Here is a 20308-nt window from a genome sequence, read left to right as displayed (position 1 = left end):
AATGCCCTTTGTCTACCCAATGCACCTCTAAGAGAAAGTCCAAAAAAACTCCATCCGCAAGATGCGCAATGCCGCTATGTTCCCCAACATCTGTAGCTCATATCTCTGTACTGTGTTGAACCGACCCGTCTCCGTCTAAGATTGAGTTCATGTCGAAACTCTAAAAGTCCCAGAGTGTACCAAAAGCATGCATACCCTCCTTGGCACATCCCTGCATCATCTCATCGTTGCCCTGGCTGTTGCTCGTAATGAAGATGACCTCAGCGCCGAATCTCTTCCACGTATCTCTCAACAACTCCATTGTGTCCGGGCGGCCACCCCGCTTCTTGCTGTCCCAGAGGATCATGCGCTCGGGCTCGATGTGCTTGTGGATGAGACCTGTGACGGTGGGGCCGAATGTGCGCTCTTGGTCGGAGCCGATCCAGATGAGGAACCAGTTGGGAGATTGGATGCAGGTTGAGAGGGCGGCGCCGATGCCAGTACCGGTGCAGATACGGATGCCGCGTTTGAACATTGCAGAGGCGTGGCCGACGCCGGCTGTGATTGTGTTAGCAATGGAGATGCAAGTGGAGTCTTGCAAGAACATACCGAACTTGAGCTGGCGTGTCCATACAGTCTTTGGTGGATTGGCGACGAGGTTCTTGGTGAAGTCTCCTTGAACACCACAGATCATGTAGTGATGGGTAGCATTGCGGCCCTCGCTGATGATACCGAAAGCGTGGTACTCCATGATGGACGTGCGGCTAATCCGTCCTAGAAGACCCTGCTGCATGCCGCGCTCGAACTTGAGGACAGCGACTTTTGGTGAGGGGATCTCGACTTCGACTGGCACCTCTCTGAGGGTGACCCATGGGATGAGGATGCTGCAACTGGTCAGTAGGAGAAATTGATAGAAGTATGGGCGCTCTTACAATACTGTCATGAAGACAGCGAACCATAGCTCTTGTGCACTGAGTAAGCTGTGGGCGTCGGTTCTCCACTCGCCACGCTTGATGTCGTAGGTGTTGCCCATGACCACGAAAACCCATGTCATCTAGCGAGCGTTAGTATGAGTTCTGGGAAGAACGCAATCGGGATGCATACTGCGAGGCCTAGCCATCCAACAAATCGGTGATGCTTCTCGAAAACGTTGTGATAGGTGCTGACCAGGGCGTAAGCATGGTGTCACAGAGTTACACGTTCGTCGGAACTACTCACTTGCGAACCCAGGGGAAGGCGCTCAGGACCGAGATGATGATGAAGACGTTGGTGATGATACCGCTAGCGATCACAGCAGGGTGCTGTACGGCACGATATCTGATGATGTCGACGCACTTGTAGATGAGCCAACTGGGCTTTCTGTTAGTACTATTTGCAGTAGATGTATACAAGTCTACTTACGCAGCCCCAGACAATGCGCATCCAGAATGTATTCCTCCGACGTGCTGCAGGACAGATGTTGCAGCCAGCTTTACGCATACTGGTGCCCACTACGATGACTGGTCAGAAGGACTCGTGATAGAGGCAGGGGAAGTACATACCCCTAGCCCGTATATAGCGACCATGTATAAGAAGCGCATCCATAGCTCGTTCCTGAACAGGATGGCGGAAAGTAGGTTTCCCAGTACCAAAGCACCGAGATGTTCCTCGCCATACTTGAAGCGACCACATGCCGTCAAGATGATGCCCGTGAGGTTAAGTGAGACGACGAATACGAAGAACTTCCTGTATGTATTGAACCAGAGGTCAAAAAGGATCCACCGGCTGATCTTTGGCTTTTGAGGTTTGGCTCCTGCCGGTTTCTTCACGGTAGTGTCCAGTGCAGCAGCATCGGTAGGTTTCCGTCCCTTTGGCAGTGAGAGTGAGAGTTCCGGTACACTTGTACATGGCGTTATGCCTTGGTGAACAGGGGAAGCGGGGAGCAATGATGAGACAGTATATGTCGGCCTCTTAGGCTCCATATACACAAAGCCAGGTGCGGTCAACTCCAGCGTACTATCGTACATGCCCTTTTCAGCATCATCGAGCGAATCATCGCTACGATGGCTAGTAAGAGGGCTCTTCGGTGTGAGTGACATGTTGCTGGTACGCGGGAACGAGACCAGGGTCCGAGGAGATAGGCGGGGGGACGGTAACCTTGGAAGGCAAGGGCAACTGACAGGTGACGTTGGCCAAACTGGTAACAACGCAGGAGCGTTCGAGTGAACAAAGATTGGTAATGAGCACAGGCTAGACTGGGTGCTCTCAAGAAGTACTTATTGGGGAAGCAGCCATGAGGCGCACTGTCGTGTCATCTGGATCATCAAACCTTGCGGCGACACCATCCACAATTCATCTCTGGAGTATACGGTACCAATGTCCGTAAGCATCACAGTCAGACGAGCCCGATGATGGCACATTGTCCCAAACCAGCTTCCGTCGATCCCGGATAGATAGCTCCCAAGCTGAACCAGTTGGCGGTCGGCGCCTCCACTCCGTGCTCAGCTCGTGAGGGATTCCCCGTGGGGAGGGCAAGGAAACCTGGGAAGGCCTATGTCGGTAGTTTCTGCTCAACGTTGGGTCAGGAAGACAACCCCACAGCCTCGATATCGATCCGGAGACTTCTCTCGGCGGTGACGACGTCGTCATAACGCATCCGATATTACGGTCGTACAGATATGTCGGCAGGCTAGGATCACGCGATGAAGGTGGAATATTGCAAGAATATACTAGGGGGTCAATGCACTGGCTAGGTGGAACGGCTGGAAGTAACTTTTGGTGAAAAAGACAGGGATATAGAATGCAGTAATAAGGCGGAAGCGCACGTTCCCGATTTCGGGACGTCGTTCAACCGCGTCTAGTTGCATTAGCGAAAACGCGATAACGCGATAGTCAGCCATGCCGAGGCGCGCCCATCGCGAAGTCACTCAATCTAGCTAATCTTGATTTCTAGTTCTTCACGTACAGATCGACGTACTCGTCGATGTCCATGTTATCGAGCGACTTGGGGTCCTGCGCTAACGCGACGAGCTTGTCAACGTGTTGCGACGGGTAGTGCGGGCCGAGATGCCTCTTGTACTTGGCAAGAATCTCGGGCTTTGCTTCCTCACGACGCAACCGATGGCCAAGCGGAGCCTCGACAACCTCTTCCTCCAGCACGGTTCCGTCCTTGAGCGTTACGGTCAAGGCGTTGGAGATGGTGCGCTTCTCAGGGTCGTGGTAGTCCTTGGTGAATTGCGGGTCCTCTACACAGCTAATGCGCTGGCGGAGAGACTCGACGAGTTCCGATGTAGCAGCTTCGCTGTCATCTGGGTAGTCGGTGGCTTCCAGGCGGTTGAAGACAAACATGGTGGAGACCATGTACTACCATGATGTCAGCATACGCGGCGAACCACGAAGGGTGAGACTTACTTGAACGCAGTGATCACGGTCAGCAAAGTTCTCCATAGGCTTGAACTGCTTATCGATGATACGAATGCAGGCCTCATGCGTTCGGTTCACTACACCCTCAATGTCTTTGGCGCTCTTACCCATCGCTGCCAGCTTCTTGTTCAGGCGCTGCGCCGCTTCGACCGCAGTCTGCGAGTGGAACTCAGCTGGACCAAATTAGCAAATGGCTCACAAGTAGCATTGACCTGAAGGAGTCGTCTTACCCGGATAAGAGACCTTGAAGAGAACGTTCTCCATGACGTAGCTGCCATAGCCTCTCTGGAACTGGAAGGGCTTGCCGCCAAAGTTGACGTCGTAGAAGCCCCAGGTAGGAGCTGAAAGAACAGTAGGCAGACCCTGCTCACCCTTCATGACCTTCAGCACGAGGTTGACAGCGGTCTGGCAGGCGTCACCGGCAGCCCAGGACTTGCGCGACATGGTGTTGGGCGAGTGCCTGTAAGTACGCATAGACTGGCCATCGACAAACGCTTGCGAAATGGCATCCCGAGTCTGAGCCTCGCTGAGACCCATCATCTTGGAAACGACAGCTGTCGAGGCCAGCTTGACCAGAATGACGTGGTCCAGGCCGACCTTGTTGAAGGAGTTCTCCAGGGCCATGCAGCCCTGGATTTCGTGTGCCCTGATCATGGCCTCGAGGACATCTCTGACCTTGAAGATCTTGCCATTGCCGAGATTGCCTCCAGCCTTGTTTGTTCGTGTAATCCAGTCGGCAGTTGCGAGGATCGCTCCCAGGTTGTCGGAGGGGTGGCCCCACTCGGCAGCTAGCCAGCAGTCGTTGAAGTCGAGCCATCGGATCATGGCACCAATGTTGAAGGCGCCGTTTATGGGGTCGAGTTGGTAGTTGGTACCGGGCACCTTGCAGCCGTTGGGGACGGTGGTGCCTTCCACAGTGGGACCTAGGATCTTCCTGCACTGCTCGAACTGCAGCCCCTCAAGACCGCAACCGAGCGTGTCAACGAACACCCAGCGGGCGGTGTCGAACTATATGAAGCTTGATTAGCCGCGATACTCGCTGAGAGTGCGAATAGCTTACCGCAAGCTCGGAGTCGATGGGGGTGTTGTGGATGTAGTTTGCCATGTCCCTGATCTCAGGATCATACTCGCGCTTGCTCAGCGTTTGAGGCATGGAGCTCTTGAGGGCCGTCATGGTGGAGAAGGATGATGCGATTGCTGTGCGCGAAGTGATTGGGGTGGAAGGAGCAGTTCGCAGGGCAATTGGCCTTATGGCTCTCGATACGACGCTGGACCGTGATCGGAGGTTTCGTGAAGCGGTGCTGCACAGGTTGCGACTGAAGGCCGACATGTTGATTAGCGTCTGTCGTGCCGGACGACGTCAATGCAGCTTTGAAGAAAAGGGACAGTCGTACTTCGCGCTTTTGAGGGAACTGTAGGTCTTTGATGAAGTTCAGGACATGAGCATCGCTCGGCTCGCAGAATTCGGGAGGATGGATAGACCGCCGTCAACCGAGGCAGTACATATCCGCCATCCGCACGGAAATGTCGTGCAGCGGCGGCGTCACAGGCTTCACCATCATTTTCTTTCACTACATATGTCTTTGATGGTAATACTGCGCTTTTATGGCAGCCGCAATGACCTCATGCTGTGTGCGACTGCCTGCCCGCAATCTCACTTGACTTGCTACCCCGCATCATCCCGCACATGTGCGCGGCAGGTACGCTTCGGCTACCGTGGCTGGGTCCCGCTTCCACATGCCTGCAAAGCCGCAGAGCCTCCGAAAACTAGACATCGCATCGTCTTTCTAGATCCTCCAACTCATCATCGACTTCCCGGTCAAGCGTTTCTTCCGCCGCTCTTAAACTTGCCCAGGCAACATCTTCAACTTGCAGCACCTGGTCCCCGGCAGGAATGCGGCATACATCAATCGTACCATCAAACGCTCTATCAGGACGCGTTACAGCATGTTCTCTATAGCCAACCAACATGCCCAATCTACCCAGCCTCAGCATCCATCGCCTGACGTCTGCGAGTTGATATCCAATAGCCAATAACAAGGACACTTCTAAAAGAATATCCTTCTCCCTTGAGAATGCACCATCCTCATCGACACCATCGATGAACGCATGGCTTCCAATGTACGAGAGAGTGAAGATGTAGTTCCAGCAACAGCGCGACGTGGAAGCAACGGCGCAAAGCTTCTCGTACAGCAACTGCTCGTTCTGCATGCTGTAGTCGGCTGATAGATGCTGGGCGACAAGGACGCAATTCTTGATACGGTGTGCCATGAAGTGTCCTGTGCCGTCTTCAGAGTAAAGCAGCTGCGTTTCGCGGTACAACGCCGATGCGAGAAGAGCATCGCGCAGGGAACGATCCAAGCTTGATTGCTTCTGTATGTCATATGTAACGAATGAACGGTACGGCAGCTGGGATAGAATCAGATGCTGATGTAATAGCCGCTGTATTTCCTTATCAAAGGCATCTAGCTTGCGAGTCAGTTCTTGGACGTTGCAGTCAATGCTTTTCTGTACTCACGACACACGAGCCGCAGCTCTAGCACTCTCTGCATGTCATAACATTGCCGCTCTTTGTGCTGCAAGTATGGGTCCAAGGCATATCCAATGATCTGACTCCACAGCTCCACCGGCAAAGCCTCGACACCATGGAGACATGATTGTGGAATCTGCCTCAACCTGTCTTTCGCCTCTTGAGCCATTCTCACTTTTTCTCGCGCTCTCTCAATCATGCGAATGGTGGCGCAAAGACCACCCATGAACCCATTGAAGATTGAGATGGGGATCTCGGGGTTGATATAATACCATTCTTCCAAGAAAATGTATAATCTCCTAGAACCCAACGTTTTGCCATCAGGATACATTGCGGTAGGAGAGCATGCTGGGATCACCAACTCGCGGGTGCGATGTATGAAGTTCACGAATCCTGGTGCCTGATTTCCCAGCCATCCCGGACCCGCGTACGTGCTTGGCTCCTTCCACAACCATCGGCAGAAAAAGTAGACAATAACTTGTAGGATTCTGTGTAGCACATAATTTGTTATCCGGGACATTACAATGAACACTATCATCCTCCTGAAATCTCTCGTTCGAACGCCTTCAGCTTCCAATGACTTGACGCAAGAGCCTACATCACAACTCCCGGGTATCGCCGCCCTCCCCACAGAACTATGGAGCATCATCATCGATTACACAGTTCTACAGCTTATAAACGAAGACGCACCTCCATCCGATGAGCTTACAAAAGCGCTCGATCTGCGACTTGTGTGCCGTGAGTCACAAAGACACCAACGCAGAACCGGGCCTACTAATACATATCCCAGGGACGTTCAACAAAGAAGTCCTCCACGCTCTCAACACCGATATAACACTCGCACACTTCCCCCGTATATCATCCACCTACTTGCTCCTTTGGTGGTTTCACACCCAACGCAAATCTGGCCTCCATACCACCCTTTTTACCTCTGCGATTCTGAACACAGCCCATACAACAAACCTGCCTATCGTCTCTCAAAAGCTAGCTGTGCGTCTTCTGAATTGTCTCACAGTAGCCGAGACTCTAGCCAGACTACATCACGCGCCATTACATGAATACATCGAGATTCTAGAAGAGCCTCTGCTATGGGATTTCTATACGGTGGATAAGCTGCGCCGATTATGTCACGCAGCGGCACTGTCAACTTGCTGCCAAGAGTACATGTGCCGACCTGAACGGTTTTACGCTAGATATGGGAAAGATGGGATGCTGATGGCGGATGTGTGTCTAGAGGTTGCGCTGTTGGCGGCTTGTGGATACGAAGTCAAGAGGATTAAGAATGTGATGGTTCGACTTGCGAAGGCAGGGGAACTAATAGGGCATGAGACGGTGTCCAAGAGGTGAAGACGATGTTTTTGAAGACGAAGAATATACTTTATCATTCTTGGTATCAACTAACACTCTCACACCAATCAGCCAAGTGACTCTTCTCTCGAAATTGATTTTGGCGCTCCGGCCACTGTGCGTCACCAAGACACACGTTCTCATAGCTCTTTCCACATCCTCACATCGTCTGACCGGGCATCGCGGGTTTCCCGGCGTGTGGATGAGGTCGTGGTTGGCTTGGCTTGTCGATTTGTCGCTACTTCTGAATTCTACACGTTTACCAATCATCTTTGTCGGATTCATCGTCTGTAAATACGTAAGCATACTGCCAATCCAGCGAAATGAATTGAACTTACCACTGTGACTAACTTTTGACTTCCTTGCCGCAAGAGCACTAGCCAGTGCTCCAGCCAAGCCAGCATCTCCAGGTGTAGCTGCACCACTAGCTCCTCCAGAAGCTCCTCCAGCAGGTTCTGCGCCAGGAACTGCAGCTGCACTGCGGTCCTTTTTCTCTGTATCTGAAACCTTCTTCAATCTCGCTCCTCCTCGAATATCGGCTAGCAAGCCGTCTCGCCCTGGCGCTGGTTTGGGCAGAGGCGCGCCGCCGCTCGGTGGGGGCGGTGGGCCAGGTGGAGGTGGCGCCACAGCGCTTCGCGAAGGCATTGGCGGCGGCGGAGGAGGCACAGAGCCAGGAGGCATTGGCGGTGGCGGCGGTGCGCCTGTGCTTGGCATCGGGGGTGGAGGAGGCGCTGAGCTGTTGGGCATCGGTGGAGGAGGGGGAATCGATCGTCCTGGCATCGGCGGCGGCGGAGGTGGTGTCGGGGCTACATTGCTTGTCGGGGGTAGAGGCGGTGGGACTGGTGCCGCGCTCGAAGGGGGCGCTGGTGTAGGTCGAGATGAAGATGGCGGTAGTGGAGGAGGCGGTGGTATGTTGTGGACAGGGGGTGGTGTCGGGGCTGCCGATGTCTTCGGCGGGAGCGGAGGAGGCGCGGATGGCGTGTCTCTCGCGGGCGGCGGTGGAGGAACTGGCCCTCGGCTTGGGGGTGGTGGAGGTGGACCGGAGGGTACGCGATTGCCTGTGAAGGGCGGAGGTACACCGAACTTGCCTCCCATTGGCCTCTCTTCGTCGGGTACGGGTGTCTTGGGCGGGCGCGGCGGCGGTGGAGGACCTGGGTTGGCTGCGTTGGATGAGGCCCGCGACCTGCCTGGTGGTGCAGGAGGTAGATTGGCGAACTTTCCTGCTTCCGCAAGGGGTGGAGGCGCTCGGAAGACTGGTTTTGGCGGTCCTGGAGACGGTGAAGCTTCGCGCGGTGGTGTTGGTGGCGCAGGGCTTCCTGAAGAGTTGCGATTGAGGGCTGCGTCCGTCCTTGTTCTTCGCGCTGGCGGAGGTGCGGGCGGAGGTCCTCGTTTGGAGCCACCTGTGTTCTGAGGGCTGAGAGATGCGGCCATGGGAGGCGCACTCGGTGGTGGAGGCGGGGGCGCTCTGGATTTGCGTTGGTTGTTCTCATCCTTGAGCTTCTCCTCCTGCTTCCGCTGCTCAATGTATAGCTTGATGAAATCGGCGTTTTCTTCGATCTGGTCCTCGGTGATGCCCATGGCCAGCAGTTCCTTCAACAACGGCTGCCATGATGGGTCGGTGGTGTCGATGGCAGAGTTGCGCGCGCTTGTGGCGTTGGAGTGGGTGCTCTGCACAGGCGATGTGACGCTGACAGGTGGAATAATGGACGCTGGCGGCGGGCCAGGTGAGGAAGAATGGCGGTCACGTCCGGTGAGCCTTCCCAGCAGGCCGTGGCCATGGCCTCCGCCCTTTCCGTTGGCCGCGGGCGCGCTAGTGCCTGCGGATGCGCTGAAGGGTTTGTTCTTGGTGTTCTTGTGGGCGTTCTTTTCGCGGTCGTCGAGCTTCTTCTTGAACGTCTTGGCCTCCTTCTCGTCGGCAAAGGACAGGCCGGCCAGACAATCCTCGAGCTCAAAGGTGTGGAAGAAGACGCGGTCCTGGTTGTACGAGAAGGTGTCGTAGATCTCCTGGTCCCAGATGACACCGCGACTTTGGGGCTGCATCCGTCAGTCGTGCATTCTGTGCTGCGGCGTCCCTCGCACCTACCGATATGTCCACCATCTTGAGCCAGAAGGTGTTGCCGACCAGGTCGTTGGCCAGCACGACGGCGCCCTGCAGGCCCGTGTAGGTCCATCGGTGCCGGTCCGGGTAGGCGATGTACAACTTGGCGACGGCGACGGTGTGGATCTTGTTGGCCGACTTGGGCACGGTGCGCTTGACCGTCTGCTTGTCCTCGTCGGAGAGAATCGAAGGCATTGCGGCGTGCTTTGCGACCTCGAGCGCGGAATTGGAGGAGGTTTGGGCGTGCTCGAGTGCTCAGCCGTTGGTTGGGCTTGGGCGTGGCTGGTGGGGCGTGCTCCTCACTCCACTGTTAGGCAGCACATGGGAAGAATCGCAGTCGCTTGGTAAGCCAGTCGAGGCTGCATACGGATGGCGAGGTGAATGATGCGGTGCCGCGTGGAGATTGCCACGGTGTTGGTAAGAAGAACGGCGGTGCTGGTGAAGGGGAGACGTCACTTGCGGCTAACCACCCGACTGGGCGGACAAGGCAGAAACCCATCCAACGCTTTCTGCCCCGTCACGTTTGCCGACCCACGGCAACCTCATCCGTAGTCCATGGATCCATATAACGACTTCAAATCATTACGAGATTTCGCTTTCACTCTGCTCTTCGAAAATGTAACATTGACCCAAGATTCCCGCCATTGCACTCGCTGAAGGCATCGCGACTTTCTCACGCGACACTGCGTCCGCGAGGCCAGTGCGGGACCAGTACCCTGTCGAGATGACGACTTCTCAAGCTCCTTTATGCCTCAGCTTCATGCATACATTTGTATGAGAAGACATGCACGCACCCAGAGTTCATGGCCTCTAGCGTCAATTGTCTTTGTAATACTCGGATCCAGCGCCGCTGACGCCAACTTTCCGACGACAAGGCCTCCAGCGAACGATGACACCTTGACGGCTTGGCATCATCCCAGTTGATTCAGGCAACAACACCGGTGACATGGAAAATTGTAGATTGCATCATCACGTCTATTTCCTTACTTGACGTATTCGCAGTCATGGACGATTTGTTTGATGGCTACATTGTGTTGGACGGCATAGGCGACTTCCTTGGGAACAGCGTTCCTGCCAAAGATCCCAAAGCACCTGACGATGTTCCGCAAACGATCCACCATGCAGGAGTATCGAAGCAACCCATACGACCAAAAGAAAACGATGTGAACGGGTCTGACCAATCGTACGCTTCTCACGCAATGCACAGAACTATACCTAACTCACATCTAGCAGCACCACCGCCTCTAGCGGCGACACACCCGCGCTGACAGGGTTACGAAAGCGACGCGGACACACTAAGAGTCGTCTGGGTTGCATCCCGTGCAAACGACGCAAGATCAAGGTACTGCATCCGTTTCCCGGTGCCTCGTATATCGCTAAACTATGTTAGTGTCCAGAGACATGGCCTTCATGCGCGAACTGCGACAAGCGTGGACGTAAGTGTGGGGTCGTGAACTAAGATCAACGTCTCACCAAATATTCTAGTGGTCTGTAGATACCCCGATGTATTCAAGCATGCGCGGCGTGACTACATCGAATCAGCAGTGTCAAGTCCTCGTCAAGTTGTTAAGCTTTCCGACACACCTACTATCTACAGCTCAGAAGATATGCAGCTGTTTCATCACTATCTCGTCTCAGCACATCCTTGGATTCCGCACGACTGGGAAGAGCTTTGGGTCAAAGATGTCCCAGCAGCGTGCCATAAAGTGAGTGCAGCCTCAGGTTCACTGTGCAAGAGACCTAACATCACTGACTACTCAGTATCCATATCTCATGGACGCTATGCTGGCTCTTGCTGGATCTCATCTTGCCGTTCAAGTTGAAAATCCACAGACTGCTCTCGCAGTGCAACATCGACAAAAGGCCATCGTTGGCCTCGAGGACGCCTTCGCTAATTGGCCCCCGACGGCTGAGGAATCGTATATCATGTTAGCAACCTCTTACCTGCTGTGCTTCCAGTCAAGCTACATAAGTGACGGCTTTCTTGAACACTTTTTATCTTTGCGGGGATGCTCATTCCTTTCTCAGCTTATCATAGACGAGGGTTTCAGCAGCCCTTTCTCCACACAGAAAGGCTTGAGCATGATAGCCATGGACACAGCATTTACCAAATATCCTGAAGTCGACCAGGAACTTTTGCAACAGGCTCTACTGTCTTTGAAAGCCCTTTCTAGTGCAATGACCGGAACTGGTGTACATCCCATCGAGAAGGCCATTGTCGGCCAGCTCGCCGAAACACTTCGACTCCTGCTGCATTCAGACCTGGAAAAAGAAACTGATGAACTTCCAAAACGTCGTGACTCGATGTTGGATCTCTTCCCGTTCGCCAACCCGATCTTACCACAAGGATTCGGGCTCGCGTTTGACAGCATCGACTGGGAAAACGTTACGGATCCACTCCCTGGCGCTCCGTACCCCATTCGGTCTTTTGCAGCTATGATGGTCATCCTTACGATCTTCTCAACCTGGCCACATGAAGCACTCATGCGCATGTTTGACCGCACAAATCAGCTTGGCAACGTCATCATGGCCCACTTTTGCGCCGTGCGATTCGTCCTGTCGTCACTAGCTGCTCCAAAAATGGCTTTGAAAACCCCTACAAGGGCGACTGTTCAGTGGAATGCCTTGATCATAGCTGCTGTAGACGATGACAAAAGTGGAGAATGGACGGAATATGTGGAATGGCCAAGAAAGATATTACGATGTATGGAGGCTTGTTGTGCGAGACACAAAGGCTTTACCATGGAAGACGTGCGCAGTATGCTGTTGAACGATCCTGGAGCATTCAAAGAAGGAAGGGCAAGGAGATACTGATTAACGAAACATCATAGCTTGACACATCAACTACGCATCGACCGCTCCGCTCAATCTACTCGGTCACAGGTCAACTCTGTGTATAATAAGAAGAATATTCACCCAACTTTTGTCTCTAGATGCGAGTCTACAAGAGGGGCCGAGTTCATCAGTGAAAACCTGCGATTCACGCAGTACCCTGCAGGTGCCTGTCGCATACGCCTACTTGTTACCCGCGTACTCGCAATATGGCTGATTGCAGAGGATCGCACAACACCGTTTGCTCAAGTGAAGGAGAATCTTTGCGGTCGGTGCCCGTTGGCCAGTCCCCCACCCTTGCTCTCACTTTCTTCGACAGCGATTGGGAAATACTCCCGCTCTCATCTTCCTGCGCAAAGCGGAACACCCCAACACCTACCAGAAAGAGCAACACCCACCACCTTCGCCATGTTGGAAGCTCTTGTGATGGCCATCTTGAGGTTTCTGGCTCGCGTCTTACTACTATGCATCAACACCTGGACTCTCATCACCAATCTACCTGCAAGATGTACACGCCTTGTGCTAGCCCTCCTTAATTTCGAACCAATCGCTTGGCTCGGTTCGGCGATAGCGCTTGCCCTATTCATGGCGGTTCGCTCAGGTTACCGGATGATACTGGAGACCGCGAAGCTCCTCGCACTCAGAGAGGAGCTCGAGGCTGAACTCGAGCGTACCGTCGCGCTCAGGACAATAAGATGTATGAAACTTTTCACTTGTGTTAGACGAGTTACTGACATTTTACAGTCAATCGGGTGCGCGCAGGTACCTACGACGAAGGAACTGTCGTGCAGGGTATCCACATCATTGCAGCAGACAAGTGGGACATGGTTATCTGCGGAATGGAAATTGCGGGTGGGCGGCGAGATGGGCATTATTGGGCTCGCGTACGTGGAGCTGATGAGTGGATCAAGTTCGGAAGTCAGCTCGTCATCAACGGCAATGATGTTACTGAAGAGGTGGTGAAGTCCGGTGGGCATGTAGAACTCCAGTGGGCAGAGACAGAGACACCACCAGAGTACAGACACCCCATAGACTAGAAGCGGGACGTGGCGATGTTTCCTTGTACACAGGGCACTTGACGACTATCCAGTCGTCAGCCCAATCCTATTCAAGCATACCGGTTCTACTATCCTAGCTTTATCATCACATTTACACCTACACCCCAACTCTTTCCTCCCATCCCCATCACTATCCTCATACCTCGGTATCTTGATCCCCTTCGCCTTCTCCTGTTCTGTACTCGCAAAAGTACAAACCTGCAAGTCATCATGTATATACCCCCAATCACTAAAATGATGCAACTCCTGCGGCTGCAACAGCATAGCCGCAGCCAGCGAATGCACAGGTGCATCACCCCATCTCTCGTAGTAAAAACCGCCGTCCCGGTCTAGATAATCGAACACGGCTCGATACGCATCTCCACGGAAGAACTCCATATCCGCAATCTCAAAGTTTGACCAAAAGTGACACATATTCCACAAATCACCCCGCTCATCTCTATTGCGCAGCGCAGCCAGCATGCGACGAAAAGGCCACGGCATCCAGCTTGCGTCGATCATGGCGGTCCAGAGCGTGGAGGTGGGGAGGCGGTATTCATTCTTGTAGAGGGAAAGTTTGCGGAAGAGGGAGGGGACGGTTTGGCCGCGCTCCCAGAGGGCGGTTGTGTAGCCGTAGCGTTTTTTGTGGCGGGCCATTTCGACAAAGGGGTCGTAGGTTATGGCGCAGGTGAAGGATATGCTGGGTTCGACGCGCCAGTAGTATTTGTAGGGGAGGAGGGCGGGGTGGTCGTAGAAGAAGCTACGGGGTTGCTGTCAGTGCTGTGCGAAGAGTATGTGGACGATGCGACGTACCCAGATTGAAAGCGACACATGTGGTGGTAGCTTTCCAGCCCACCGTATTGTATACCCCGGTTCTTCATATCCTGCATGCTCTTCTTCGCGCGGTCTTGATCGATCCATTCGGGATACCCCCACATCTCCTTGGGTATGACTTCGAACTTGACGTCTGCGCCTTCTCCGACTGCTTTGCCCACCTTCCGCTTGAAGTCCTCAGTCCATGCTTCGTCGTTGAGAAACACCCAGGGATACCCAAAGTTGTCGTTGAACTGCTCCTGCACGCTTCGCACGCTCGAGACTGCACCCTTGACTTCCGAGTTGCGCGCGAGCATCATGAACACGGCATTTTCGCGCGCGGTCGTGTTCAGAACGGGGTCCTGACATCTTGTGTAGAAGGGCGCATCGAGGGGCGGCGACGGGCGGGGGACATCGTAGTTGCGTCTGTGGACGTATGCTTCGAGAAGCAACAAGGAAGCAATAGCCAAAATCAACTTCCAGTGCGACTGTGCTGTGCGCGATAATGAGCGTAGCGGACTGCTCCCTGGCCGCGTAAGAAGTTTGGGCATCTCGACGAGCCCATATTGTTTAGCAAGGAGTGAAGAAAGGCCACAGAGCGAAGACGCGAGGACGCCCAGCCCATTCCTTCTTCACGGGTGGCTGCATGATTGCCATCATAGTTGCTGCGCCCGTCCCCTAAGGCCAGATACGGCCTAATTGTCCGCCTGAACAAGGCCGTTCTAGCCGTTTGATTGATGCATCCCCGGACCCCATGGGCGTTAGCAAATGACGATTGGAGAAGCAAACACACGCTTGGATCTGCCCTTCTTTTAGGGCGGGACGAGGATAATAGGAACACATGGAGATCGATGAATGATGTAAATTAGATGTCCGGAATGACGTCCAGGTTCTGCTCAGTGTGGTACGGTGATGGCAGTACCAACTTAACAGCCAAGGGACCTCGGGAGTAGATGCAGGGCTGCCTAGCCATGTCAGGTTAGCTCAGGACTATCAGGGGGCCTAATCTCGAAAGAGGCATGCATGTGTTTACATACAATTGGCGATTGAGACAACATTCTTGAATATGCGTAATTGACTCTAATGTTATAGAGAATTTTGAGGATAATGCGGCCTTCCGGGCTTGCGCGAAGTGTTGTAGCTGCTTGCGACTATGCTTCACCTCGTGTCACAACATCTATAGGTACATGTCCAAGATCAATGACTGCGGCAACACGGGCATTGAGCTGTAGAATGCATCGAAGATTTGTTCGGTCACTACATTTGTAGGCAATATCTTTGCGTCATCGGGAAGAACATTAAGCAGTAGGCTGTTCGACACGCAAGGGAACAGGCAACGCAAGTTCGACAAAGAAGCATCACGAACATCACCCAGCACATGAGGCTTAACAATCCCCCGATCGGTGCGATGTTCGTTTTGATCACCAAGAAGAGAAGCAATACGAAGCAGGTGTTGCAAATTACTCAAAGGGGCAAAGCATACATACGGAAGCTGAACGGGGTATCGGGTCGTGCAACAGCGATCCACAATGACGTACAACAGGCGGTGGTTCGCAGCAATACGCAACGATCCAAAAGAAGCAGTCCAGAGTGTCACAAACGACACGAGAAGGGTACAGCATCCGAAGCAAACTGAGACATGCGCAAAACGAGACGTGGGTATTCCCAAAAGCAAAGGATCCTGCAAAACGCGACCTGAACGCCATGAGCCGTGAGGCTTTCCAATCTCTCAGGTATCCCCCAGTGTTTTCCATGCCGCGAGGCTTTCCATTCTTAGTAGGTATAGTGGTGGTGTGTCCTTGGGGACAAGGTTTGTCTGTTCGTAGTGGTAAAGGAGTGTAGGTAGGTTGGTGGGTGTAAGGTAGCTTGTTGTACTGGGAGGTGCCGGTCCAGCGTACTGGATTGCGTTCATATCCGGCGGTCTAGACGGTCGACGCGCGACTTGAAGCCTTTGACAATCTCTCCAATGCGACGGACTTTGTCGAATTCTACTTGGAGCTCGTCGATTTCGCGGAGGATGGCACGGAAGCGGGCGATTTCAGCGTCTGCCATTTGCATGGCGTTGCCGGCGCGGTCGTACTGTATTTGGGTTGCTGTTTGTGTCTGCTGGGTGAGCTGGCCATTGTCAGTACTACACCACAAACAATCGACATCGTGTGAAGCTATGAACATGACAACTCACATACTGCCAGCGCTGCTGGATGGAGTACATCAGACGGTCAAAGTGGGCGCTGAGCGCCTGCAAACTAGAAGGATCCAGGAGGAGACGGCCTTGGCTGGAGGCGTGAGAGGCAGCGCGCGAGGAATTGGAGCCTTGCTGCGAGGCGGCAATTTGCTGCTGGAGATATCTGCTCTCGCTCGAGTTGAGGCCCAGGTCAGACACTGGGATGGCGGACATGTGCACATAATTATCTTAAGAACATGGTCGATCGGGAAGTCTGCGCCCTGGCTTCCGCGTGTGTGACGGCTGGAGAGGATGCGGGCGGAGCAATTGTTACTAGTGGGCTACGACTGCTGGGAAACGTTACAGCAGGCCTGCGTGGAGGAGGAAGGGGAAATATGCACGCTGATGTGGTTTGGGATGAAAGGGCGAGTGAGATGCGCCAAGCGGCCAGTCCGGCTCCCAAACCCTCTCACCAAAAAGCAAAGGCCTGCGAACGCCCATCTATCCCACACCCTCATCTCCTCTTAGCCGGCTGCAGCCCTATGTACTGCCGTCCCCATGCGCCCGTACGCAGCCGCCCTGAGCTGTCGCCCAAGCTGCACATGCTGACATCCGCGACGCAGCGCGTATCGCACCGGGCGAGCAGGCGGTCAGCGATTTCACCCACTGCGACATGCTGCTGAACCACGACTGCTTGCTTTTGCGCCCGTACGACCATAGCGCTGTGCCGCACTCGAACTTGTCGCGCCCATTAAAGCGCGGGATAGTGTCTCCGCACCCACACCCTCTCCACAATCAGCGACAAGGATGCATTGATTGTGCCGCGAGGTTCATGGGTGAATGTTGACCCCACCAGCTCGCATCAGGAGGGGTAGGGTACTCCTGGCAGGCCGTGGGCGAACCAGATACAGAAGGTGACAATGGTATGAGAGCGTGACGACCATGTGCCGCTGGGGGAGCACTCCAAGTATCAAGCCTCCCTGTTCCTACTGCCCGTGGCATGGCACGCGGTGCTTCGCCATGGCGTTGGTGGATGTCGTCTTGCCGAGGCTGAATACATGCCAGGCAATGCTAGCACAATGTCTCCTGAACGCGTACATTCCGTGTCAGCTTTTATGCAAACTCTATGGAGTCAACAAAGCAAAGCTAATTCTTCGTTGAGACAGAGTAAGCTGATCTCTGGATTATTCTAGATTCAATCCTAACATGTGCACTGCAAAAGTACTGTTTGTATCATCTAAGACAGATAGTTGTAGCACTCGAAGAAACTACGCAACATACAATACAGCCCTTTCGTGGCTGCATTGTCTGCTAGGAGGCTTCTTCGATTGCTACAACCATTTACCAAGATGTTATTCGATAGTCTCTAGCTGCGACAGATACTAACGTCGTCGATCACCGTACAGATACAGAGGTATAAAAAGAAAACAAAGAAAGGGGGTATATACACCAAGCCGTCCAAACGCTATGCACAAGTGAAGGTAAAGAAAAGTACATCCACGCCTTACAAGGCGTAGTTCTCGGCGTGGAGGAAAATCTCATCGCGCCCACTGTCACTCCACACACTCCTTTGGAGTTGCGCAATCGTCTCACTCACACTAACGCGCATGGTGGGGGGTCCGCAAACGAACACACACGTTCTGCGCCCAAAGTTCTTGCTCAGTCCCTTGAGCAGATATGGTATATCCGGGCGTCCGTACTCTGTGCTCCAGCCATCCTTCTTCTTGACGGCCGCAGGCAAAAATGCGAAGCGCATGAGATTCTTTTGGAACTCAGTGGGTGTAGACGGGAAACCGAAGTCGAAACCCTGCCCGCCTTCGGTAGGGTTGTGGGAGATGTCCGGATTAATCGCGCCGGAACCCGAAGAGACGGCTTGACTGATATCGAGGGACAGGTTGCGTTCTTGACGTCGGGCAGCAAGGCCGCGTGGCGCAGGCGCTATAAGATCGGGGTTCGAGCTATGTGCTGATTCGGCAGAGTTTCGCCCGCTGTTGTAACTTGGACGTGGTGGTGCGAGGTGGCCCCGATTGATGGGTACCATGTGCGCTTGTGGAAGCGCTGTGATGCTGTCTTCGTTCTCGCGACGCAGTTCAGACTCCTTCTCTGGGTCTCCCTGCGCTTCGTCACGGATCAGAGCGGAGTGTCGTTTTGAGGAAATACCGGAAACACCGGAAAGGCGGTGGTCCGCGATGTTCTGGAAAGCATCGTTGACCTTGTCGTGAAAGAACATTGATACAGGACGGGTAGGCGTCTTTGCGCTGACAAGTCCGCCGCCTGGGTTGCGCTTCGCGGCGGTAATGTAGAATTGGCACTCGACTGTCTCGGGAGGCGCATGCTCGCGGCAGATGCGCAGTTCTTCTTTGAACCACTCCATGGTTTCGGGACGCTTGAGGGCCCAGATCACATGGATCTTTCGGGTAACAGCTTTGCCATCGCGCATCTTCTTGATAAGAGACAGCAACTGCGAGACGATGGCAGTGATACCGCTGCCTCCAGCAATGAGTACGACGTCATCAAACGCCTCAATACGCCTCTGCATGCCTCCATACGGGCCATCGACAAAGGCGCGGTATGTGTGCCATGGGCCGTGATCGAGGGCGTTGTTGAGGACCTTCCTCGTGAAGCCGCCGAATGGGCGGAAGACGAGGACCATGTCCCGGTAGCCCTCGCCGTACTCCGAAGGGAAGTCCTCGCTGCATAGCGAAGCGATGGTGAAGGGGTGGTTTTCGAAGACCGAGATTCCAGGCATGCGGAGATAGACGTACTGTCCAGGTCTCCACCGCATCTTGGTTGGGATGGTAATCTTGATGGCGTTTTCTGGCATGAGCGTCACGGCGGCCTCATCGCCAATGAGCCAGGATAGCTGGCCTGGGCGAGTCCAGTTCAGATAGAACAGGCGCATGAAGTAGGAGAGGAGCCAGATTCCCAGAGTAGACAGTAAGTAGTGCCATGACGTTAGGTAATTGTTGCAATGCCAAAACATCATTCCGAGGAAGACAATGGCAACGGGTACGTGCAGAGCCACGAACAATTCGTACATTCGGTGGCGGAGAGGCGCAATAGAATGCGTACATAGGAAGCACAGTGGCACGAGTGCCGCAATACCTGAGAATTGTCAGTATTTGACCCGTCATTGGGGAGGCTAGCCGTACCAGTTCCGTAAATGTACATCCCGCTCTGTTGCTGAAGCAGCTGCTGGAACGCTCGCTGCGCGCCTTTCTCCCAGACTGGCGTGACGTAGAAGGGGACAGTGTGCAAGATGCTCAGCAACAGGCAGATGTACGCAGCCCATCTGTGCAACACATTCAATCGCTCATGGCTGATGCCAGTGATCATCGAGATGAGATTTGCCTTCGTTGCAAGCGCAACGATCCATGGCATCAGTGCCACGGCCATCATGCCGGAGCGAACAGCCAATGGAGGCGAACCATAAGCGATACTGTCCCAGAACAGCGGCTGCGGAAGGGTGCAGTATAGAACTCCGAGAATCAGAGCTAAGGACACGATCACAACGATAGCCAAAGATGGGAACACGATTGGCCTCCATCCCTTCTTGACCCTGATCTGTGGGATTGGCCGGTAGAAGATGAACCGGAAGAACGCCACCAGGTTGTTGATCGGCCCGACAGAAGAAACGCTGGATTGTTGTTTTGGCGCGCTGGGTAACGGGCCTTCGCGAGGAAAGAACTTCATGGTGGACTTGTCAGTATCAAGTACCGACATTTCGTAATCTGTGTCGGGAGAGGATGTCGTCGAGGACTGTAATACCTCTTCTTGGTGTAGTGCTGTCCGGATCTTGTCCGTGAATAGATGATAGTATCGCATCAAGGCTGCGATGACAAGCAGAGGTATGCAAAAGTAGACATATGCAAGCGCATATTTACCACTTTTGTTCCACGGGTCCACGGTGTTGGCTTCTATGAGACCAGCTGGGCTTGTGCTGTTGAAAGGTATGTTCACACGTCGAAGCAATGCCGAGACGGACTCGACAATCTCTCGTTCTGTGTGCGACACTGCCACGCCCAGCTGCTCCATGGCCACACCCGTCCGCTCCACGAGAGCTTCCCGAAGGACCGGCATATTCGCGTCGTTGGGGTTGTTTTCGC

At 53.9% G+C, this 20308-nt stretch overlaps 6 protein-coding genes across 6 annotated transcripts; all 6 read right to left on the bottom strand.

Annotated features, from left to right (window-relative positions):
- Positions 1 to 160: 160 nt before the first annotated feature.
- J4E93_006093 (uncharacterized protein) lies at positions 161 to 922 on the bottom strand (the record flags this gene model as incomplete). Its single annotated transcript, XM_049344011.1, has 2 exons — positions 161 to 832; positions 917 to 922. 2 exons carry the CDS (start codon positions 920 to 922, stop codon positions 161 to 163), a joined length of 678 nt encoding a protein of 225 aa, XP_049199244.1.
- Positions 923 to 2907: 1985 nt separating this feature from the next.
- On the bottom strand, positions 2908 to 4555 carry PDH1 (ATP-binding cassette transporter CGR1; the record flags this gene model as incomplete). The annotated part of the gene is made up of 4 exons (XM_049344010.1): positions 2908 to 3321; positions 3370 to 3554; positions 3612 to 4389; positions 4442 to 4555. 4 exons carry the CDS (start codon positions 4553 to 4555, stop codon positions 2908 to 2910), a joined length of 1491 nt encoding a protein of 496 aa, XP_049199243.1.
- A 2962-nt stretch (positions 4556 to 7517) lies between these two features.
- Positions 7518 to 9551, bottom strand: J4E93_006091 (uncharacterized protein; the record flags this gene model as incomplete). The annotated part of the gene is made up of 3 exons (XM_049344009.1): positions 7518 to 7546; positions 7597 to 9292; positions 9342 to 9551. 3 exons carry the CDS (start codon positions 9549 to 9551, stop codon positions 7518 to 7520), a joined length of 1935 nt encoding a protein of 644 aa, XP_049199242.1.
- Positions 9552 to 13902: 4351 nt separating this feature from the next.
- On the bottom strand, positions 13903 to 14603 carry J4E93_006090 (uncharacterized protein; the record flags this gene model as incomplete). The annotated part of the gene is made up of 2 exons (XM_049344008.1): positions 13903 to 14464; positions 14596 to 14603. 2 exons carry the CDS (start codon positions 14601 to 14603, stop codon positions 13903 to 13905), a joined length of 570 nt encoding a protein of 189 aa, XP_049199241.1.
- A 1343-nt stretch (positions 14604 to 15946) lies between these two features.
- Positions 15947 to 16436, bottom strand: J4E93_006089 (uncharacterized protein; the record flags this gene model as incomplete). Its single annotated transcript, XM_049344007.1, has 2 exons — positions 15947 to 16153; positions 16221 to 16436. 2 exons carry the CDS (start codon positions 16434 to 16436, stop codon positions 15947 to 15949), a joined length of 423 nt encoding a protein of 140 aa, XP_049199240.1.
- Positions 16437 to 17706: 1270 nt separating this feature from the next.
- Positions 17707 to 20282, bottom strand: J4E93_006088 (uncharacterized protein; the record flags this gene model as incomplete). The annotated part of the gene is made up of 2 exons (XM_049344006.1): positions 17707 to 19307; positions 19355 to 20282. 2 exons carry the CDS (start codon positions 20280 to 20282, stop codon positions 17707 to 17709), a joined length of 2529 nt encoding a protein of 842 aa, XP_049199239.1.
- Positions 20283 to 20308: the final 26 nt, after the last annotated feature.

This window comes from Alternaria ventricosa (assembly GCF_023758065.1).
Source record: "Alternaria ventricosa strain BMP 2768 chromosome Unknown scaffold_9, whole genome shotgun sequence".
NCBI lineage: Eukaryota > Fungi > Ascomycota > Dothideomycetes > Pleosporales > Pleosporaceae > Alternaria > Alternaria ventricosa.
This window is presented reverse-complemented; position numbering and strand designations above follow the sequence as displayed.